This window comes from Diabrotica undecimpunctata, chromosome 5 (genome assembly GCF_040954645.1).
Source record: "Diabrotica undecimpunctata isolate CICGRU chromosome 5, icDiaUnde3, whole genome shotgun sequence".
NCBI lineage: Eukaryota > Metazoa > Arthropoda > Insecta > Coleoptera > Chrysomelidae > Diabrotica > Diabrotica undecimpunctata.
Genome location: NC_092807.1, coordinates 16,263,076 through 16,286,791, shown reverse-complemented (window position 1 = coordinate 16,286,791; position 23,716 = coordinate 16,263,076). Strand labels below are relative to the sequence as shown.

The following is a 23,716-nucleotide window of genomic DNA, read 5'->3' as shown; positions in this document are numbered from 1 at the left end:
ACCAGGAATGATGCTCGAGATATTTTGGAATTAGTGACAGCATTATATATCACCATGGTTAACATATTATTTCAAAAGAGATAAAGAGAGATAAACAAAGAGAAAATAGAATATTTCATGAGAAAAAATGATATAATTACTTAAATTTAAAGACTGGAAGATAATAGTCAGTGAGACTGTAACTGTAACACAAAAAATTGCTGATTTACTTGTGCACTTGTGCAGTGAAAGAGGAGTACCAATAGTCAAAATCTTGTGTAGTAACAAATAAATATCAAAAATTAACATACCAATCTTTATTTAAAACAAATTCACACTATATAATTTCTTAAGTACATACACAAAAGTGGAATGATATGTTTATTAACAATAATTTGAAATTATCCTAAACTGGAGGTGTTTGAAGAATTGCTGGTTCTCCTCCCTGGAGCAACTGCAACAGAAGATCTAAAGCTCAAAGAAGTGGCAGACATGTAGAATTCTTCCCCATCTACATCATCTCCAGATGAGGGTGTAGGTGATGGTGACGGAGGAGATAATACTCTATCTTCTTGCTCTTGTAACATTTGTCTATATTCTTGTAGAGATTCATTTAGAGACCATAATTGGGATAACAGCGATAAGTCTAGTTGGCGTAAATTGTACATTTCTTGTTTTAAGATTGCTAGTTTTGTATCAAGTGGTGAGTTTCTTGTAGTTCCTCCAACTTGTATGAGTTGGACATTAGATTCTGGATATAAAAGAGGAGATGAATGTGATGTAGAACGAACAGATGATGTTCTAGCAGGTGTTGGTGGTAGATTCGTAGGAAATTCTGATAGTTTAAAGCCACTAAGACTTTTAGGTAGTGGAGGTAGTCCTGGATAGGACATATTGAGGCTGTTACACTTTTAATTACACAATGCAAAACATTATTACACAATTTAATCCATTTCTTATGGAGCTTATTTAAATTAAGTTTGTTTAATTTATATTAAAATTGGATTGGTTTTTCAAAGGTAAAATATGTAAATAAAAATATAAACATAACCCTTTACTTGTACTTTTTGACACTGTCATTTGACTGTCTATTTGACATGGCTTAATTTCTAGTTCTGTGTTACATGGGTTTTTATGCTCATCCATGAAATAAGACACATTTCTGTTTAATCTCTCTAAATTTTTACTTGCAAGTATTCTTTATAGTAGAATATAAAAATATAACAAATAGGAAAATATATTAATTTTAAAACACTTGAAATTTTGTATCAATATCAATATAGGTATCTATATTAATTCGCAGACTTTATAAATAAATATATTATGTTATGTTGGTAGCGTTGACGGACACAATCGATCGCGGGAAATTTTGACATTGTAAAGAATCCACAAAAGAATTAAGAATATCAAACACTGTTTTAGGATAGGTTATTGTTATTTTTGATTGTTTATTTTTATTTGTTTTATAGAATCTCAATAACAAATTATGAAAAACAATTGGTATAGTCTTTTATGCAAAAAAAGTGAATTGCAGTTGCTAGGTTCCTTGAATGGTGGCCAAAGTTTCAGGTATAATTTACTTTTTTCTTTACTCTCTGTATTTCATTATTAATTTAAGCCTCGTACTATTGTACGGTACCATATAATCAACGAATATAGACGCACAGGCTTCTATATTCGTTGATATAATTTCCAAAGTATTGCCAATGATTTCGAAGAAGCTTTATATGCCTACATTTCTTTTTGCCTGCTTGAATGTTTCTGAGGATTGATGAGGTTTTAGAATAAAGGATACTGAAGTCCATTTCTCTTTTTATTTTTAAAATTTGAAAACATCACAAGTATATATTTTTATTACATTGTTGTAGATGGAAGAAGCATCCAAAAAATGAAGATCAGTGGATAGGTGTGTTTGCAAACAAAGTATGGATTCTAAAACAGGAGGAAGATTGCATTAATTATCAGGTTTTTGAACCAAAAGCTTATAAAAGTGAACCTATGGAAACATACTACAATTCTTTATTAAAAGATTATTTCCAGTTAGATTTGAATCTCACTAAACACTATGCAGAATGGTCTGAATGTGATAAGTATTTTAAGGAAGCTGCGAAACAATTTTATGGTATAAGAATATTAAAACAAGATGTTGTTGAGAACATATTTTCTTTTATTTGTTCTTCAAATAATCACATTACGAGGTACATTTTCTTTTGCATATAATATAGTATTTTATATGAAACAACATGATTTGTTATATCCTGAATTTTAAGTAATACTCATATTTTTTTACACATTTCACACAAGGTTCACATTCTTTTAAATAGGTATAACTATTGATATGCTCATGATATTTAAATGTATCTGTTGTTTGATGTCAAAATTTAATATTATTTTATATGATATTAAACTGTAGTTTATTGTAGTGAGAAATAAATTTTAGATTTATTCTACAGTAACTTCATTACTTTTCTATTTTATAATTTTTAGGATAAGTGGCATGGTAGAGAAATTAGCCAAATTCTACGGAAATGAAATATGTGAAGTGGAAGGAGAAATGTATTATTCATTTCCAGATGTCGATCAGTTAGCTGGCAATAAAGTGGAAGATAAACTGAGGACTAACGGTTTTGGATACAGATCTAAATATATTAGTAAATCGGCGAAGTTCATAGTAGAACAGGGTGGAAATGATTGGTTAGTTAAGCTTAAGAATATGCCCTATGATGACGCTAAGAAAGCTTTAATGTCTTTAACTGGAGTTGGTGCTAAGGTATGTTTTAGGTATTTACAACTAAAGATGTATTTTGTATGCAACCTTATCTGTTGGTAGACTTTACTGATAAGAGTGAGGAAATACAAGAAATTGAAATTGAGGAAAGTACCCAGAGTGAAAACAGTCTGGTTTTTTCACAATGTTTTGAAATACAATAATTTGTAAAGGGTTTCAAAAGAATGATACAAACTCTGATTCAAGAGCAGTGTCTTATGATTGATGAATAGAGTGTACTAAGGAAAATAGTTGTAGGTATTAATATAGAGAGGAGTGGAAAGTTGTTCAGTTATATTTGTAAACCTGAAATATATGGTAAGAGTTTTAGGGGACAGAGGAACTTATAGAGTGTGATTCCTAGGAAGGTAGATTGCTTTCTTCTACTTAAGATTGTGGGACTATTGCAGATAAAATGTTTGCAACTTGAGATGTTAATTATTAACATGGTATGATGATATGAGTATATTAGAAGTACAAAAACTAAATGGATAAATAATACAACACAGTGAATTTCATTGTACATAAACTAGATGGATACATAATATAAAATAGTGGAATAAGAATAGAAAAGGGAAACAAAGGCAGACCAAGATATTGGAGGATTTAGATAGATAATGTTATGCAAAATAGAGGGATATAAGGTAACTTATATGTAGCAAGTGATGAATAGTAGCGTCCATTATACCAATTCTAGTAAAACCAAAAGCAAAGTAAGAAAACCCCCCCCCCCATCAATTTGTTTTTTTTTAATACACTAGACAAAGGTTGTAATATATAGTTATTTTTTAGGTAGCAGATTGTATATGTCTAATGTCTTTAGGCCATCTTCAAGCAATTCCTGTAGATACACATATTTACCAAATAGCGAAACGATTATACATGCCAAGCTTGCCTAATAATAAGACTGTTACAGAAAAAGTATATAATGACATAGGTGATAATTTCAGAAAATTATATGGACCATTGGCAGGCTGGGCTCATACAGTAAGATATTTTTAAAATTTAACGGTTTAAGATATGAAAATGTTTATATTTTTTAATCAGAAAAATATTTCTGATTTGTATAGGAATTTTTTTATACTCAAAGATACAACTACATTATTCACTTGATTCCTTCATTCAGAAATTTTTCTTCTGAGTTATATTCTGTTCTGATGCTTATTATATTTATTTTTGGACATATGTGTGCCTTATATAGGTTTTATATAATAATTTAAATAAAATTATAATAATTCATTAGTTTATTTTTTATATTTATTGTATAAAATATACACACATCTTAATAATTTAGGGGAGACCTATATAAATAGCTTTAAATCAATGTTTAGCTGCAAATAGAAAAATAAATTTGTGTTAATCTTTTTTTGTTTTGTCGATTATTATGCCAACTTGGATGGTAATGCTGATAAGAATGGCTATAAAAAAATTTAACAAAACTTCAGTATGTGTTTTTTGTCAGAGTTAAAAAGTAATATTTCTTTGTTGGTACTTGATTTTCGATGTCTATATGGATTTTTATTTAGTTTTTCATTTGCCAATAATGAAGGAATATCATTTAAATCACAAAACGCACTGGTGTGCTCAGGATCAGGGTGCGGTTATGGTGTCAAGAAACTGGTGATGTTGCTGAACGTCATACAGGCCATACAAGGATAACCAATCAGATTGAAGAGTGTGTTATTAGACTGCAGGCTTTGCGATATTGCACTGTAACTGCATCAATATTACAAACGAGGTTGCAAGAGACCCATCAGGTATTTGTAAGTGGCCAAATCATTAGAAATAGACTGCATGAAGTAGGATTAAATGCTCAAAGACCTCTCAGAGTGCCTGTGTTATCTAGAGGAAATCACGCTCATCAACTTCAGTGGGCACAAGAACACCCAAATTGGGTTAGATGTGAGTGGGCCTCTACTTTGTTCACAGATAGTCCAGATTTAGATTTGCACTTAGGAGGTTCATATACAGCAGCAGTATAATAGTATGGGGTGGGATCACTCTTGGTGGAAGAACCAATCTCATTTGTATGGAACTGTTTCTAAATGTAACAGGCTACCGCGATATTATTCTCGAACCTATTGTTGTATCCTTTGCACAACAAACTGGTCCCCAATTTCAATTAATGTATAACAATGCGCGTTCTCATACTACCAGGGTTGTGTGAACATTCATTGAAGATAATGAAATTAAGGTTTTACCATGGCCTGCACAATCGCCAGATTTAAACCCAATTGAGCATGTATGATGCATATTAGGCAGATGCATTTTACAACAAAATATTGCTTATTGTAATTAACAACCATAGAGGTCATACACTATATTAACTTAACCTAAAGACAACTTTGTTGGGAGTTGAGGGGCAACACGTTAGTTTTTAATTTTTTTTACCATTTTTTGACGTATGGAGTTCTCTTTTAATTTTCTTAAGAGCTATTGCGATAATTCTAAGAAAAAATGTTTATTTTATATTCGGGACACTTATTTACAATTTTTGTTAAAAATATTTGAAATACATTATTTGAAATCCTTGTGTAATCTCGCATTTTGTTTTTGTCCCCTCGATTATTTTGATGTATTATTAAATATTTGTAGAGCTCTAAGAGATTAAATACAATTTTTTCATTTTGATTCGTTTTTTATTTGTTGAATTTTTTATCACATACCCATTAAAGATGGATTCTTCTTTTATCTAGACATATTTCTTGTTTAATGATATCCGTGAGATTGGTGATTTGTCTTCGAATACTAACATCCTATTAATGTTTGTTCTAATTTTCCTTTCTATCTTGCCCCCATTTTAGGTTGTCTATTCGTGTTCTTCCTGTTATTTTTCTTTAGATTCTCGTTTCATTTATTGCTAAGTATCTTCATATTATAGTAGTCTAAGGTCTTGCTTTTTCAGTGCATCTATCTTAATTGAAGAAAACTTTATTTTGTTGGTATTTGTATTTCTAAATCATAACTTAACTATTAATGTACTCTGATTAAGTAATATTCTATATTCGCTCTTTTGTAATATAAAAACCACTGTTTGTGTTTCAGGTATTATTTTGTGCTGATCTAAAAAAGTTTCAAGGAAATAATCTGGAAGAGAATGAAGGAGACACAAAACCGAAGAAAAAAATTAAATCAACTAAATAATTTGAGTTTCTTGAATTTCTTATTGTTTTTAAACCAATGATTTTAAGTGTATTTTTTATTTTATGTATTAAGTTTTTAAAGTAAATGTTTTTTTTTATTTTTTTATGCAAAATTTGGACATTTTTAATAATAGGGCAACCTGAATAATATAGCCACAATGACCGACCATGGAACAAAATATTTAGGTTTGACAGTGTTGCCATGTCCTTATAATCGGGAAAGAGCGTGGGATATATATATATATATATATATATATATATATATATATATATATATATAATGTGAGTGAGATTAAAATATCACTGAATGAGGATATCAGTCAAGGAGAAATAAAAAAACTATTTCAATCTTTTAATAGAAAACGTTTCGTGCAGTATTTCTGCACTTCTTCAGTTCTAATGATTGCAAAGTCATATATAGATGTCAAACAATGTCAAATGCATATGTTGAGGTGTTACAAAATACATTTAATAAATACAATAAAAGTTACAGTTAAAAAAAACACATTCAGAGTTTTTTAAATTTATACAAACATTAAAAAGTCACAAAAATGTCACAATATGTTAACAAGAACAGTATAACTTAATACAATAATTCTATTTTATCGCTCATGTACAATATATCGAAACATGAAGTCAGGAGAAAAAGTAACTTGTTTTAATTGAGCTTAGTGAAACAATTTGAAAAAAAAAATTATTGAAAAAAGCATGGAAACTTAACGTTATTGTTAGAGGCACCAAAGTAATTAAAAAAAGCGCCTATTTTTTACCCCCTATTTTTACCCCCATTATTTGTATTTGGTAGGGTTAAAATGACCGAAGAGTTGAGAAGGATGCTCCGGAGGGAAGTATTTTTGCTTATGAACAAAGTGGGTGGATCACTGCCAATTCATTTTTGCTTTGGCTAAAAATGTTTCCTATTAAGGAAAATCCGGCTCTTTTGGTACTTGATGGCCACAGTTCTCACAAAGAATTGCAAGTAATTATATATGTGAGAGACCACAATGTTCACACGATAAGTCTACTCCCCCACACAACCCACAAACTTGACAGCCTCTTGGCCGAGCAATAATGAGACCCTTCAAGGCTGCATACAATGATGCTTATGCAAAGTGGATGAAGCAATATCGCCCGCTTAAAATAACCCAAAGAGACATTGCTGGATTGGTTAAAAATGCTTCCAAGCTATTTGTAGAATGGAACTTGCAAAGTGTAGGTCTGTCTGTACTGGTTTGTACCCATTGCAGATCATTTTTACATATCTTGCTGCAGCTCACTTTTCTGAAGACAATGAAGCCCATAGCAAAACAGTCCCCTGTACAACAACGCCTTTATCTTGACCACCATTGGCTGTAAAAGAAAGGTTTGATGCAGCTTTATCTACCTCTTCTGAAAATCCACTAAAATCGTGTTACACAGTTGCAGTTTTTCCGCCCTGCACATCTTCGGCATCTAGCCCTATCTTTAGCTACTGCTAGCACTTCTCACAAATCCCGCAATGGCCTTCAGAGCCCTAAGCCTTTCTCAAATGGTGACGGACAAAGTCGCACCTCTAACAAACGAGACTAGGAAGAAAATTATTCAAAGAATGATACGAAGTAAAAAGAAAGAGATTTTGACTGGTTCTCCTTATAAAACTATTTTGGAGAACAGGTTTAAGGAATCACAAGAGAAGATCAAAAAGGCAGCAGAGAAAAAATAAAAGAAAATGCAACCAGTCATAAAAAAACCAAACCAAACAGCTTGAGCAAAGAAGAAAACAAAAGAAGAGTCTTGATGTGAATACACAACTTTTCACGTTAACGATACCAAGTAGTGGAAGTTTAGAAATGAACACTAAAGAAGAACCTATCGAGTGTCTCATCTGAGGAGAAACTACAAATGAAGATTGTGTACAGTGCTCTGCATGCAAGGTTACAATACAATAAACAGGTTTACATACTTTTAAAATATTGCATTTTTATTTCTTATAATGTGTTTCCAAAAAAATTATTTTCAAAAAGCTTTAGGGGACCGGTACTGGCCAAGTCTCCCCTATTATCTATTTTTAAAAGGGGTCACAGAAAATATTGCAATAATTACTGAGGGATTACACTTCTAAGAATTTATATGAAAGACACTAGAAGCACGCATAAAGCTAAAAATTAAAAACATTGAAGAATCACAAAGTGGCTTTCAAAAAGAAAGGAGCACACAGAGCCAAATAATGTATAAACACCAAAACAATAAAAAAATTTTACTTATCATTTATAGACCTTGTAAAGGCTTTTGATAAATTCCCAAGAGAAAAATGATGGACAATATTAAAGAAAAGGGGAATAAATAATACAATGATAAAAAAAATAAAGAACACAAAAACAATCGCATAATCAGTCAGAACAGACAATCAGAACACTGAAGCATTTTTCTATATTTTGTTTTTGAAACTCTGGCAATAAGATTTAGTAGCAACATAATTAATATAAATGCATAGAGACTATCCATGATACTATAACCAAAGAATATAGACGCTTACTATAACAAACAGTTAGTTATAGTATCATGGAGACTATCGGCATTGTTTAAAAAAGAACAAAAAGAACTTTTTTAAACAATGTTATCGGATCGTCCTTCGATTGAGTTAGTTTATGATGGTATATTACAGTTTCCAATTTTACCGGCCTAATTATAGTTTCCTTTTTTGCTATTTATAGTAATTTCGCAATTTTTGCGTAGATGGCGCAACTACTATTTATTTAAACATTAATTGCAGGTAAAAATTTGTTATCCCTATAGCCTATAATATTGCTGTTATAGGCAACTGTAAAAATTTAACAAAAAGGAAACACTTTGAAGGGGTGGTAAAACTTTAATGAAATTGTGTAGTACCTTTCGTCAACAAGATAAAACGAACATTGAAGATTAAACCAGTGAAAAAGACAAAGAAGAGGACACCATAGACTGACATTATTGTTTATACCTTTAGACCATCTTTATTTACTCATTTAATCTCCTCTTTTTATTCTACCTATTTAAATAGGTAGGTAAGTATAGTCTCCTCGTATTTCGGTAAGACTGTGTAAGAATAAATGTACTTAGGTAGGGGAAGTGTGCCTATGTTGGACCCCTGCCTATGGTGGACCCCCTGCTATAATTTTAAATATGGCGCGGTTACATGCACATTGCCGGTTGCCGCTTGCGCACGAAGTTTGTAGTTTAATATTTGCAAAGTTTCAGACCATTAGCGGTTATAACAGTAAATTTGTGAAATAAAATTAAAATTTGGCGTTGCTGATCTAATAAAATTTTTTGATAAGTAATATTTTACTGGTAACATACGTTAAGCTAAGTGTTGCTTTTGTTTTGTATAACATGACTACACTTTCTTTGTCAAATACTATACTTTGTTTTAGGTTAGAATGGTCAAAACAAAAGTAACAGAATTAAATTTACTGTCTTGTCTATTTGCCCATGATGGACCCCTTTGTCGTTACCTATGACGGACTAGGGGTCCATCATAGGCAACAGGAAATAATACGATTAACATAATACATTTTACAGGGATGAATCCTCATAAAAGGCAACACTGGAATGAGAGTAATATACAGTAAGCTTTAAAAGAATACAAGAAAAAAGTATGGGGTTTAAGCTGGCAGCAAAAACATTTAATGTTCCAAAAACGACTTTGAAAAGGCGCTTTAATAAGCAACAAGGAAGTACCAAAGGCGATTTGGGAGGACGAAGATCAATATTTTCCACTGCTATTGAAAAGGAAATTGCTGACCATATTATCACCATGGAAGCGGGTTTTTTTGGCCTGAACAGTAAATATTTACGAAAACTTGTATACTAAGTAGCTGAAAGAAACAATATTAGCCACAGTTTTAATAAGAAAACCAAGATAGCAGGTGGAAATGGGTCAGAGGCTTTTTAAAGCGAAATCCTCGAATATCATTACGAACTCCAGAAAATACTTCGTTGGCAAGGGCTCAAGCTTTTAATAAACCAAATATATGTGCCTATTTTACAGAATTAGCGCATACATTAGACGAGTTTCAATTTCAACCAAAAAACATTTATAATATGGACGAGTCCGGTTTGACAACTGTGCAAAAGAGATCGCAGAAGATTTATGCTAGTAAAGGTTGCAAACAAGTTGGTGCTTTAAGTAGTGCAGAGCGCGGTCTACATGTTACGGTCGTATGTGCAATGAATGCAATTGGAACATATGTTCCTCCTGCTTTGATTTTTCCTCGACAGAGAGAGAAAGACGAACTTATGATCGATGCACCTACTGGAAGTGTAGCCTTCGCTCAAGAAAAAGGATGGATGACTTCCGACATTTTCTGTCTCTGGCTGTAACATTTTTTAAGGTATTCAGAGGCTTCTGAAATCAACTAAGTATTATTATGTTTTGTTTTCCTGCTCACTGCTCTCATCACGTTCAACCCTTGAACGTAGGATTTTTTAGACCACTTCAAACTTACTACGGTCAAGAAATTTAATTATGGCTGCGACAGAATCCAGGTAAAACAGTTACCCAATTTAAAGTAGCCAGTATCTTTAATAGAGCATATTTAAAAAGACAGGAATAGAACCGTTCAATCCAGATGTCTTCGAGTATTGTCAAGTTTTGCCGTCTATAACAACAGATAGAGAAAATTATGAACAAAACCCATTATCAGGATGTTCTGATGAGAACTCACTACCGGAACATTAGGGCATTAGAAGGTTTATCAAAAATCACTGATCATCGTCAGTCCTAAATATCTCGGTCGAAGATATTTGTCCTCCTCCTTTAGCTGGAGTATCTGAAGTAACTCAGAAAAAGGGTAAAAAAGATATCATAAAACAAAAAATTGCAGAAAAAGAAGCAAAAAAAAAGAAACAAGACGCAAGAAAAGTGAAAAGGCAAGTTCGTGCTTCAACTACAAACAGTTCTGAAGACGATTGTGAATCTTCTTTTGAAGAAGACCACTCGGACGATGCAGCTTGCATTTACTATAATGAACTATTTTCGCATTCACGATCCAAAGAAAAATGGATTTGTTGTCAAGTGTGTAAGAATTGGTGTCACAATAAATGTGCAGATGTAAATCCTGGACGTAAACAATTTGTTTGTGAATTGTGCATGTAACTTTTTTCTTAAAAATACCTATTTGTAATATTATTTATCGTTTAGAATATCTTTTGGTTTAATAAAATAATTTGGTATTTATTTTATACAAAATGCAACGGGTCCATCATGGGCGTATCAAAGGGTCCATCATGAGCGCATATATGCCCATGATGGACCCTTAACAGGATTTTAGTAAAATATGAATAACTTTTGTCATCTTAATTTTTATCAAAATTTGAAACACTTGCATATTCTACAAATAACAAGACGTTATGTGGTCATATTTAAAGCTTGCTAAGTAAATAATTAAAATTATTATGGAGCTTTTTCCTTAAGGGGTCCATCATAGGCACATTTCCCCTATCTGTAACAAAAGCAGGCAATAAAAATTAAAATAAAAGTACTCTACCAGGAGTAGTTAGTTACTGCAAAATTATCAATGACAGATGTATAATAAATAATATAAAGTTTTAATATTCTCATCGATATTTACATTCATATGTGTCTATTATGTTTGAAAATATGAGCAGTCATCCAGTTAGTTTTTTCATCGAACCATTGATTAGTCCACGTGGACCAAGGAGTCAATCAAAACATGGGATAGGTAAGAACATAGATTTCAACAGAGATATGTAAGACAGTAATCATCATCTCATCTCTGGATTTCAACAAGTTTTAAACGGCTTTGGGGAGCAAGTTTCAAAAAATTACTGTTTTATTCTAATTTTTTATGAAAGTTGAAATTTCCAATGTAAGTTATTGGTGTTTTTGGCAATTCGAATTATAGAGTATCTATCTAGATACCTATTAATTAATGTTACTCTACATTAATACCAATAAAATGTTAAATATTTCAAATACCTACCTATAACTAAAAAAAAAAAAATGATAAGATAACAAATACTTAACAAAAACCGGTCTGAACTCCCCCATCACTTTATTCTTAGATTGATTTTCTTCTGGGTATTTAATTTAGAACACAGAAGTAGAAAAGGCAAAAAAAATTAATATCTTGTTATGTAAAATATAGACCAATATGCGTCTTCTTTGGTAAAAAGTCCAATAAATTTTTTCATTTCTTTCATATTTATTAAAAAATGAGTGGAGTACAACAAATAGCACAAATTTCTGTCTACAAGATTTAGTATTCGGATAGCAGAAACAGAAACGGGTCGTGAGATTCTCAATCGGACTCCTGCAATAGCTGAATCATTAATATTATCTGAACACGCCCCTAGAATGGTGGCCCGACAAAATGGTACAACTTTTAAAGAAAATAAAAAAATAAAAGTGTTTTATGCAAGATGTTGTTATTAATATTATTAAATAGTTTATTATTAGTGTATAATTACATTATAAACACATTTTGTACTCTACAATATTTATATTACAATAAATTCATATATTTTATACTAACGCCACCTGTCAACATGCGTTTAAAGTTTTACCTAAACTGTTTTCAGGATGGCATGCTTTGCAATGAGCCGTTTACGCACAGTTACCTTCTACCGACAGATGGCGGAACTGGTATGGCTGAAAATTCAAATATAAGTAGGTATTAATTCATTTTACTTTGTTTATAAACATTAATTTAAAGTCAGCTTCACAATCGACCAATAAACGAAAAACCTGGGACGAAGAAAAATTGCAGAAGCTATAAAATTCGTCCAGGAAAAAGAAAATGGGATATTTGAAAGAAGCATGGCATTTTCAAGTGCCTAGGGCCTCTCCATATTGATGATGGAGAGTAAATTTCACGGTTTGACAAGAACTAATTTTCACCGTATGGCGTATACCTATGCTAGCAAAGAGAATCAATTTTCAGAATCCCTTTACTCAATCAGGTATGGCTGGAAAAAAGTGGTTGAAGTTATTTTTAAATCGTCATAAAGAGAAACTTTCGGTACGAAGACCAACTGGTAGGTAAATCTTTTGCCAGAGCATTTGGATTTGATAAGAAAGAAATGGACGCTTTTGTTGAAATTCTGTTTCCCTCTGTGACCGAAATATATGAGTGCTCAGCTAATGAGAGGTTGTCCGCCAGGATCAGTCGGAGTTGCACATCCATCAGGGTGGATTCAAATGAACATCTTCGCAGAGTGGTTTAAGCACTTCATTTAACACACCAACCCGACTCCTAAATCGAAGGTTTTACTGATTTTAGATGGACACTATAGTCATACTCGTAATATCGATATAATAGACATCTCTAGGGAACATAATGCTGTAAGAAACAGTTGTACAACCAACATCACTACACTGTGATCAAGATCTGAACCTGCTCAAGCCCTGATACAAATACATGTACCAGAAACAAGTGCTAATTTACAACCTGAACCAGAGTGCCAGAGAAACGAAGAAAAGTATCCAAAAACACAGCGGCTGCTATTGTTGAGTTGCTAAGTCAGAAAAAGTGAGCGATATGTTGATCAAAAGTATCAAATATCCAATAGTACTGTGCACCGTATTTTTACACGTTTCTTGGCAACCGGAGCTTACACTAGACGACCTAGAACCGGTCCCCAACGAAGAACTAGTGCCCGTAATGATCGGTTAATCCTCTTACAAAGTCTACGAGATCGTCGTGCCACTGCTGTACAAATCCGAAATTAACTTCAGTACGTCCGGAATACTAACGTTAGTGAATGAACAGTTAGACGAAGGCTTGGAGATACAAATTTAAGCAGTCGCAGACCTGAAACAATCCTACAGCTTCTCAGGCGCCATCGAGTTTCGCGACTTCAAGATGCCAGAAACCATACTCATTTTACTGTAAATCATTGGAGACACGCTTTATTTACCGATGAGTCCAGGTTTACCTTGCGGTCTCCAGATGGCCGTGAGAGAGTACGGCGAAGACCACATGTGCATTTTGAAGAATGTACCTTCAGTCCTAGGGTAGGCTATCAAGGGGGTTCAATTATGGTGTGGGCTGGAATTTCTCTAGAGGCACGTAGAGAATTGTACATCGTTCCGAGAGGGTCCATAACAGCTGCCTGATACATTATTGAACATTGATGAAATTCTTGTTGTGCCTTATGCTGTGCCAGTATTGAGTCCAGACGTAAACCCAATCGAACATGACTAAATGCGTTAATGCGTAGTACTGTGATGTTTTATCCAGCATCTGCGTTTCTTCAAACAGTATCCGATGTTCTCTGCTTTCCAAAGCGTGTTCGACAACGGCAGATTTGTCGATATGTCCTAAACGACAATGGCTTTTATGTTAGTTTATCCTTGTGTTTGTGTGTCTTATTGTGGTTCCCACATGTACCATTCCACATGTGCATGGTATTCGGTATACTCCGGCTGTTCCTAATGGGTCGCGTTTGTCCTTGACCGATCTTAAACAGGTTGTTTTTCTTTGTTGGCTTGAAAATGGTCTTGACATTGGCTTTTTTAAGTATTCGCTCAATTCTGTCTGTTACCTCCGATATATAGGCAAGAGCGCTTTTCCTATACAAGCTGTTTCTTCGTCCTTTCTTCTAGAAACGTTGTTAATCGCTTTATTTATTTCTCTTCTGGTATAACTATTAGAGGTCAGCGCTTTTTCAAAATAAAGAAGTTCACTTTGCAGATGCTGTGGTTCACAAATTCTCTTCGCCCTCTCCGCCAGAGTTTTGATGATACCTTGTTTTTGGCCTGAATGATGATTTGAGTTCCTGTTAAGGTATCTCTTCGTGTGTGTGTAGGTTTTCGATACACTTTGTGTCCTACGTAACTTTCCTTTCGATTTACTAATACATCTAGGAACGCTAGTTGTTGATCTTTCTCTGTTTCCATCGTAAATTGAATATTTGGATGTAGTGTGTTTATATAAGACATGAAATCATTAAGTTTTCTACTCCATGGCCCCAAATCCCAAAAGGGTCATCGACGTATCTAAACTATACCCTTGGCTTGTATAACTCCATTACCCTCTTCTCTAGATGCTCCATGAAAACGTTGGCTACGACCGGTCTTAGTGGGCTTCCCATTGCTACTCCATCTACCTGTTTATAAATCTGGTCTTCCCATGAAAAGTAGGAGGTAGTGAGGCAAATACTGCATAATTCCACCATATCCTTGGAAACTAGTTATCCAATTAAATTCAGAACGTATTCTAGGGGAACTCTTGTAAATAGGGAAACAATATCAAAGTTAACAAGAATGTCAGGTTCCTGTAAAGTTATTCCTTTGATCTTCTCGATGAAATGGGCGGAGTCTTTTAAAGGCATCGTTTTTTCCTATATGTGGTTGTAAAATATTGCCAGATATTTAGCAAGGCTGTAAGACGGAGACCCTATGGAGCTCACAATAGGGCGTAGAGGTACATCGTCGTTGTGTATTTTCAAGCCATACAAGCGTGGTGAGACTGCTTCGCTGTTGCATATTCTTGGTTTTTTTATACTCTGGTATGGACGAAGATTTTATAAGTCTATTGATTTTTCGTAGGGTGACTGCTGTGGGATCTTTTTTAAGTCTTTTATATACCGCAGTATCTAGAAGATTTTGTATTTTCGGTTTGTAGTCGGTTGTCTTTATTACGACGGTGGCGTTTCCCTTGTCTACTGGTAAAATTACAACACCTTTGTCTGCGTTTACCGATTTTATGGCACGGATTTCTTGGTGACTTAACTTATTTTTCGGTGTCTTCTTCTTCTTCTTCAAGTGTCATCTCCGTGGCGGAGGTCGGCAATCATCATAGCTATTCGGACTTTTGAGACGGCTGCTCTGAAAAGTTCATTTGATGTACCTACATCCGTACCACTCTCTCAAGTTGCACAGCCATGACATTTTACGCCTCCCTATGCTTCTCTTTCCTTGGATCTTTCACTGCGTAATCAGTTGGAGCAAGGTGTATTTCTCTCCACGTGTAATATGTCCGAGATATTCCAATTTTCTTGTTTTAATTGTATTTAAAATTTCTATTTCTCGGTGTCTGAGCTTTATGCAAAATTCTCGCTGATTCTGTCCTTATTTCTTCAGCTTTTTCGATTGGTAAGTTGCGAATCGCAGATTCGATATTAGCGATGATATCTTCCTTGGATATAACTGTAAATGCAATCTCAAAATTTCCCCCTTTGGCTAGCAATGATGTTTAAGCGGGAGATAAAATCTTATCTGAAAGGTTGACCACTGTCCTTTCCGTGTTTTGTTTTGATTCTACCTCCTTATGTTTGGTTAAGCGTGCGTATTTGTTTTTCTGGCGTTCAGTGTTCCTTCCTAGTTATCCATCCATCCATAGTTCCATCTGATTCCAATCTGCATATTTCAACCTGCTGCTCAAAACGTAAAACAAATCTAGAAGCTCCTTATAGAAAATAGAAAAGCTAACGATGTTAGAAGTTGAGTTTTCTTCTTCCGTAGACAATCTAGTCTTCTGTAGTATGTAGTTAGTTAGTTCTGTATTGTTAAAATATAAACGCTTTGGAGCGTTTATATTTTAACATAATATATACAAATAGTCGCGTTTCAGCATTTTCGCAACATCTAATAAATAATGCCAAATATCAGGGTGAACTCATTCTATATTGGAAGAAAACGACAAATAAAGTTGCTTAGTATTTAATCATTTATTCATTTTATTCACAATTTGTTGTTGCTCGAATTAATAAAACACTATGAGACAGAATACAATTTTTGTTACAACCCTGTACAGACTGGCCTATATCAGTATAACAATAAAAAAACATGAATTTGCAACACTTTGTCTGTTTACCAGAAAACTTAAATCATTAGGCTAAAATTCACATCATTTTCATTCTCCTAAGATATTTACATCATCACATACAATTGTCTATAAATTGTCTTTGTTTCGTTAAAACACTATTATTATACGTAGTCAATAGTCCAAAAATTTAGTCGATGTCACTAACTCGAAATGATTGACAATTTTTATATTTCATAGTTTATTTATAACAAACATCTTTAATCAAAAACTAGAAATATGTACTTCAGCTGTTGTGAATAATTATTGGCGTAAAAACCATAGATTAAAAATAACAATACTCATTACCCAACGTCTACATAAGGTAACTTACTACTACCTCCGTATAACTTCGTACAAAATATAAAAACCCGACTCATTAAGCCGAATAGGTCTGAAAAACTTATCTTGTTTTATTTAAACTGGTTTTAAATATAGAAAAAATCGCATTCTATGTATATGTGAAACCAATTACTTAACACTTACAATTTTTGCACTTTTATTATAGTCCATGTTGTGAGATGGCTTCCGTAGGAAAAATGTTCCTGATTTGGTTTATTGGCGGATTCTTTTTCAAAAATGTCCCGTTTAAACAAATCTGAAGTGCACAATTTTTGGGCAGAAATTGTTTAAACAATTTTTTTAACAAATTCCAAAAATCGCCTTTTATTGCACAGAAAAGTATTTTTTTTAGATTTTTTGTATGCTTATAAACAAAAATGGTCTCTTGTCATTTTTCTCTGAAGTTGAAAAGAGTTTGAAAAATGCGAAAATACGCATTTTCGGGGCTTGAAAACTTGAATCTAAATTATTATTGTTGAGGTTGCTAAGTGCCTGAAAAGCGTTGATCAATGAGCTGTACGCTAAAGAAATTGTTTCTACAAGTAAAACATCCTCAACCCTCAACTGGCGTTGTGGGGTCAGGCGGACCCTAAGTACTATTTAAATCTATGTAAAACTTGCAAATTCAGCATTTATGAAAGTGTAAGGCGGTAGTATCGAGACAACCAAACAATCGAGCTGAAAAGAAGAATAAACCTCGCTTGGGCTGCATTTGGAAAGATGAAGGATATTTTTGTCTGAAAAGAAAAGTATTTAATCAGTGTATTTTGCCAGTGATGACCTACGGCGCAGAAATCCTAACACTAACAAGAACAACAGTGAGTAAACTACAAGTTGCGGAAAGGGCAATGGAGAGAATAATGTTAAGGATTTCTCTACGTTATAGAATACCCAATGCTACTATACGCAAAAGATCAGGAGTAGCAGACGTTATTGAAAGGATAACAACACTAAAATGGAACTGGGCAGGTCATGTAGCAAGATCAGTTGATGACCGGTGGACAAAAAGTATTTTTTAATACTTACTTATATATATTTAGGGATTTTACAGTATTCACTGCCTTCCCTCGCTCAACCGTTTCCATCTCTCTCTGTTGTTCCATTCTCCATCGTTTAGTCCTCTCTTACTCATGGCGTCGTCTACTTCGTTCCTCCAGGATTTTCGGGGTCGTCCTCTTTTCCTCCTTCCTATGGGGCTCCATTCGGTTATTCTCTTTATCCATCTGCTCTCGCTAGTTCTTCTTACATGTCCATACCACTTTAGTCTTTTTTGTTCTATATATGTTAGTATGTCTGTTTCTATTGATGTTCTTTGCTTTATTTCGTCATTACTTCTCCTATCCATTCTTGTTACTCTGCAGCATCTTCGCAGGCATTCCATCTCTGTTGCTACTATCTTACTGCTGGTTTACTTGTTTATGATCCAGTTTTCAGCCCCATATGTCATAATACTTCGCACTAATGTTTTATAAATCTGCGTTTTTGTCTTCATATTTAGGTGTCTATCCCACCATACTGAGTTAAGTTGTCGGATTGCTGTTCTTGTTTGTCCTAATCTTTGTGTAATTTCTTCCTCTGTTGTTGCCTTTTTCGTGATTATAAACCCCAGGTATTTGAATTTATCCTTTCCTTTGATTGTTACGTTGTCATCAATCTGTAGATCTTCTATGTCTTCTTCACTTGTAGATAGGTACTCTGTTTTCGCGAGGTTAATATCTAGGAGCCTTGGTATATTCTTCTTGTAGTTTCTTCATCATGTAGCTGAGGTCGTCTTGGTCTTGTGCAATCACTACTTGATCGTCTGCAAAACTTAATGTATATAGGTATTTGTTCCGTACCGGTACTCCCATGCCTTCGCATTTTCTTTTCCATGTAGTCAAGGCTTTCTCTAAGTATATTTTGAATAGGGTTGGAGATGTGGAACAACCCTGCAGGAGCCCTTTTGTTGTGGTGAAGTCTCCTATGATTCTTGTTCCCATTTTAATGGACACTTTATTTTCTTTATACAGAGCTTTTGTAGCTTCTATGAGTTCCGTCTGTATTTCTAATTTGTACATTGCCTCCCATAGTTCTGACCTTGGTACAGAGTCATACGCCTTTCTCAGGTCCACAAATGCCAAGTGTATATCTCTATTTTTTGCTTTTTTCTTTTCCAACAGTTGTTCCAGTGTGTATATGTGGTCTATGCATGATCTTCCTGCCGTGAAGCCTGCCTGATCCTCTCCGATTTTACCTTTTATCGCTTGCTCTATCTTTTCTCGCAGTATTTTCCCATATAATCTTCCTATTGATGATATTACGCTTATTCCTCTGTAGTTTTCGCATCGTTTTCTATCTCCTTTCTTAAATATAGATGTCATATATGCCGCCGTCCATTCCTTTGGGAGCTGTTCTCCATTTATGGCTTTCTGAAATATCCATTGTATTATCCGGTGTAATTTTTTTGATCCGTATTTTATAAGCTCAGGTGAGATGCCTCCAGGTCCCGGTGCTTTCTTATTTTTGATTGCTTTTATGGCCGTTCTCATTTCCCTATCTGTTATTTCTATTTCTTGTTGTGGGAATCTGCTTCGTCTTCGCCTGTTTTCTTTTCCAATGAATTGTGGTCTCTGTTCTGTTAATAGTTCCTTGTAGTAGTCCTTCCATTCTTTGTCCTGTATATTTCCCAATTTAATTTTTTTTTTGAGTTTTGTTTCAATCCTCTCAGTACTTTCCATGACTCCAAAGTTCTTGTACCTCCTATATATGTTTCAATATTTAAGCAGATTCTTTCCCATTCTTCATTCTTTTGCTGTGTTATTTGTTTTTTCACTTCTCTATCTTTTTCTCTATATTCTTTATAAACTTCATCGTTGTTTGTAGTCAGCCATTTTCTGTATAGTTGCTTTTTTTCTTGAATTATTCTTTTTGTTGGTTCATTTATTTCATAATAGTGCTGTTTATTTGTTATATGTTCTTTTTCCCCAAGGGCTTCGAATGCTGCTTGCTTTATACTCGCCTTTATATGCTCGTATATTTCTTCGATGTTGCCGTATCTGAATTCTATTAATTTTTGGTCTAGACGTTGTTGGTATAGTTCTCTTATTGATTGTTCTTGGAGTAGTTCTATATTGTATTGTTTTTCTCTTATAGTGTTCAACGGTTCTTCTGTGGAGGGGGTCTTGTTATGTTTCCAATTAATGCTCATTTTTGCTGTCAGTAGTCTATGGTCCGTTCCACATTCTGCTCCTCTTTTGACTCGCACATCTTTGATCTTTATTGTGGTATCTTGTTTGATTATTATGTAGTCTATTATCGATTTCAGCTTTCGTGTTTCTTGCGTCCATGTATATTTATGAATATTTTTATGTCTGAAAAATTCGTTGGTGATTTTTAGGTTGTTTAGTTCGCATAATTCAATCAGGCGTTCTCCGTTATCGTTTTTTTCATCCTCTCCAAATCTCCCCACTACTTTATCGTTTTCTTTTCTTCCAGTTCTGCCGTTAAGGTCTCCTATTATAATTATCTCCACGTTCTTTTTAATTAGCTCTATTTGATTTTGGAGTTGTTCCGTGAAATGTTCTTTTTCTACTCTCGGAGAATCTTATAATATAATTAATACTTACTTAATAATAAAAATATGTATTTTATACTTAAACCTAAGTAAACTTAACCATTGAAATTGTCCATCTGTGATCGATATTTCCCATCCTTGATCGATATTACCCATCTCCATTGTCGATATTACCCGATTGATCGATATTACCCGAATTTTTTGAGTTTCAAAAATATGTATTTTTAAAATATAATATTTTTGAAACGTAAAGAAACGGAAGCTTGAGTACTTCGGACATGTCATAAGGCATACTAAGTACCGGCTACTACAGTTAATAGTCCAAGGAAGAATCGACAGTAGGAGGGAACCGGGAAGAAGACGACACTCATGGATGCATAACCTGCAACAATGGTTCGGACTAACATCGACCGAACTGTTCAGAGGTGCCGTAAACAAAGTCAAAATAGCCTTGTTAATAGCCAACGTCCGAAACGGATAGGGCAAAGGAAGAAGAATATTTTTGAAGCAGTAATTGGTTAACTGAATAAACTAAATGTCCATAATATAAGTTTTAAACTCGTAAAAGCTATAGAAAACAGTCTATAACAGTTTTGTCCTAAGTAGTCGATATTCCCTAACCTTCCTCTAATTTACTTTTACTTAAAAATAAATATTAATAGTATTTATATAAATTCTTTTAAATACAGATAACTAAGTGATTTTTAACAGTCGTTCGAAACATATAAATCTTCCAAAATATGAGAAATCATGAAATCTTTCCAAATGAGTTAGCAACGGCTTGTCAGCTCATCCGAAATGTTCCACGTTGCCAAGCTTACTTTCGTCCCAGCCAAACGCCTGTTTAAGTGGTAAAGCAACAGGGGCAGCTTATATTTTAGCTTAAATTGGCCCAAGAGGCAGCTTAAGATTTATTGGTGCAACCGGGCATTAATAATTTTAGGGAGCTTTGTGAAGTAGGCCATTGGTCTTCCCGTACGAGATAAAAAGACCTCTTTTGATTTTCCTTATAGCGTTTTCGATTTATTAAGAGGACTAAATACAGTGTGTGATTTTATGTCGAAAGAAAGTCTCTACGTTATATAAACTTTTCGTAAAAAGTTAGGGATATTCTTAAAAAGTTCCAAAACAAAATGAATGTCTAAATATAAACGGGAAATAATTTTTTATTTTGAGACAAATTAATGCCAATATACCTATCAATTTTCTGCCAAACTTTCTACCAAACCAAAACGTTTATTAAAAGTAGAAAAATTAAGCGACAAAATCCAAACAATAATTTTTTTAATTGGTAGAATGTTTTCCATTAACTTCAAAAACTGCTTGACAACGTCATTGCATATTATCTTTAAATTATTAGGAAAATTTTGGCTGATTTACATCTAAAATTGAGGTAGTAGGTACCAACAGTAGCTGCTGAATAGTTTCGAGGCGTAGAGTATATTTCACGAATTTGCGACCATTTTGGATTATAGAATGAAACTTTTGACTTAACAGCTTGACTGCCAAGCTGAAAATTTTTTTCTATTGGGCCAACTTTTACTAGAAAGGTGTATTCCAAAATAGTTCCGCACAAACTAAATTTTTTTATAAATTAAAAGAAAAAAATTACAGCCAAAATTTAAAATCGGATAAAATGACCGCTCTGGCGCTGACTGAAAAAATAACATGACCGCTCTGGCGTAGGCAGACAAAATAACCTGTTTACGCTAGAGCGATCAGCTGTAGCGGCCACCTCTATTCTTTTGCTTAAGTAATAGTTCGCGCGTTTTAGCAGCTATTATAGTAAATGTTAGACTACTATTGCAAGTGTGTGCCTCCTTGTATTGTATTGTATGTGTATTGGTATTGCAAAACTACATTATGTTTACAAATCAGCGTACTTTACGTCTATTGAAGTTAGCTGGAGATATGCCTCTAAAATACCTGCATTATTTTATTGTTTTTATGTAAATAGAGGTTTAGATGTAAATATAGGTTCTCAAAGTGGGTGACGCGGCACCTTGGGGTGCTTCAAGCATTTGCCGAGGGTGACGTGAAAAAATTAAAGAAAGTCGAACAACCGGCCGCTGCGCCACTGTCCAATCGAAACATGTTGACTATTTGTACTTGTGTATTCTCGATGGCGACCGAGAAACAAACAGCCGAATTCGACCAACGCGACTGCTACTCGAATTCATTCCACAGTTTAATTTTTGCAGCCGGTAAGTGAGTTTTGTAAAAATTTCAAAAAAATATTTAAAAGTGGAAATTTTAGATATAACTGCAGAAGAAAAGTGACGACGTAAGTAATTATATTCATTGGAATTCTTTTTCTTCTTTTTGTTCTTCTAAAGGCGCTACAACCCTTTGTGAGTCTTGGCCCGCTTAACAATATTCTTCAATTCTGCCCTGTCGGATACTTTCATTGGAATGTATAATATTATGTACTTTTGTTGCTATTGACGTGACAACGTCTTAAATTAGGTTGTGGCTCGGAGTCATTCATGAAAAAGTGTAACGCCCGCTCACGTCTGTTACAGTGAGTCACCGAACGAGAGAGAGGCCCGCCGGACCGGCGAATGCCTTGCGTCTCTCTCCCACTCAAACATGATCGGTCCGCTGCGCGCGCAGCACTAGAGAATTAGGCGCGTTGAATCGGTGCGTGCTTCCGTGCTTGTGTCTCTGTCTTTCTCGAGCGTTCTTGGCGTTCAAGACACATTACAGCAGAAACACTTCCTTTCATTTCATATTTCTCCTATCATCGTCCTATCCTCAACAAAATCACTCAAATAGAAATTAGTTAAGTTTAAGTTTACATGTACAATGTTTTAGTAAACAAAATAAATTTCTATAGTTAAAATTTGTGCAATTCTTATTTTCATTCAATTCCTTGTTCCTATTGTGCAATTTAATAATATTCATATCAATAAATATTCTACCGAGAAAAAGACGTTGTCACGTAAAATCTTCGCCCATTTAACCGACTTTACAGGCAACCGATTTTTTTTTGCCATAAAATATGTCTTGCACTATTATGGTTGGAAAATACCTTTCATTGTTGACAATGTTTTGCTCTCTTTTATTTGGGACATTTTTTTCATTCCAGAATAATGAGAAATTGGCTGAAATCTGGATCTTTGAAAACGAAATGTAGATAAGTCAC

At 34.0% G+C, this 23,716-nt stretch overlaps 2 protein-coding genes across 2 annotated transcripts; one reads left to right on the top strand and one right to left on the bottom strand.

Annotated features, from left to right (window-relative positions):
• Positions 1–281: 281 nt before the first annotated feature.
• On the bottom strand, positions 282–1,058 carry LOC140440536 (protein FAM89A-like). The gene has a single exon (XM_072530913.1). The coding sequence runs from the start codon at positions 870–872 to the stop codon at positions 381–383; it is 492 nt and encodes a 163-aa protein (XP_072387014.1). The 5' UTR covers positions 873–1,058; the 3' UTR covers positions 282–380.
• A 291-nt stretch (positions 1,059–1,349) lies between these two features.
• Ogg1 (8-oxoguanine DNA glycosylase) lies at positions 1,350–6,032 on the top strand. Its single transcript, XM_072530912.1, has 5 exons — positions 1,350–1,548; positions 1,848–2,177; positions 2,467–2,749; positions 3,539–3,733; positions 5,792–6,032. Exons 1-5 carry the CDS (start codon positions 1,466–1,468, stop codon positions 5,888–5,890), a joined length of 990 nt encoding a protein of 329 aa, XP_072387013.1. The 5' UTR covers positions 1,350–1,465; the 3' UTR covers positions 5,891–6,032.
• Positions 6,033–23,716: the final 17,684 nt, after the last annotated feature.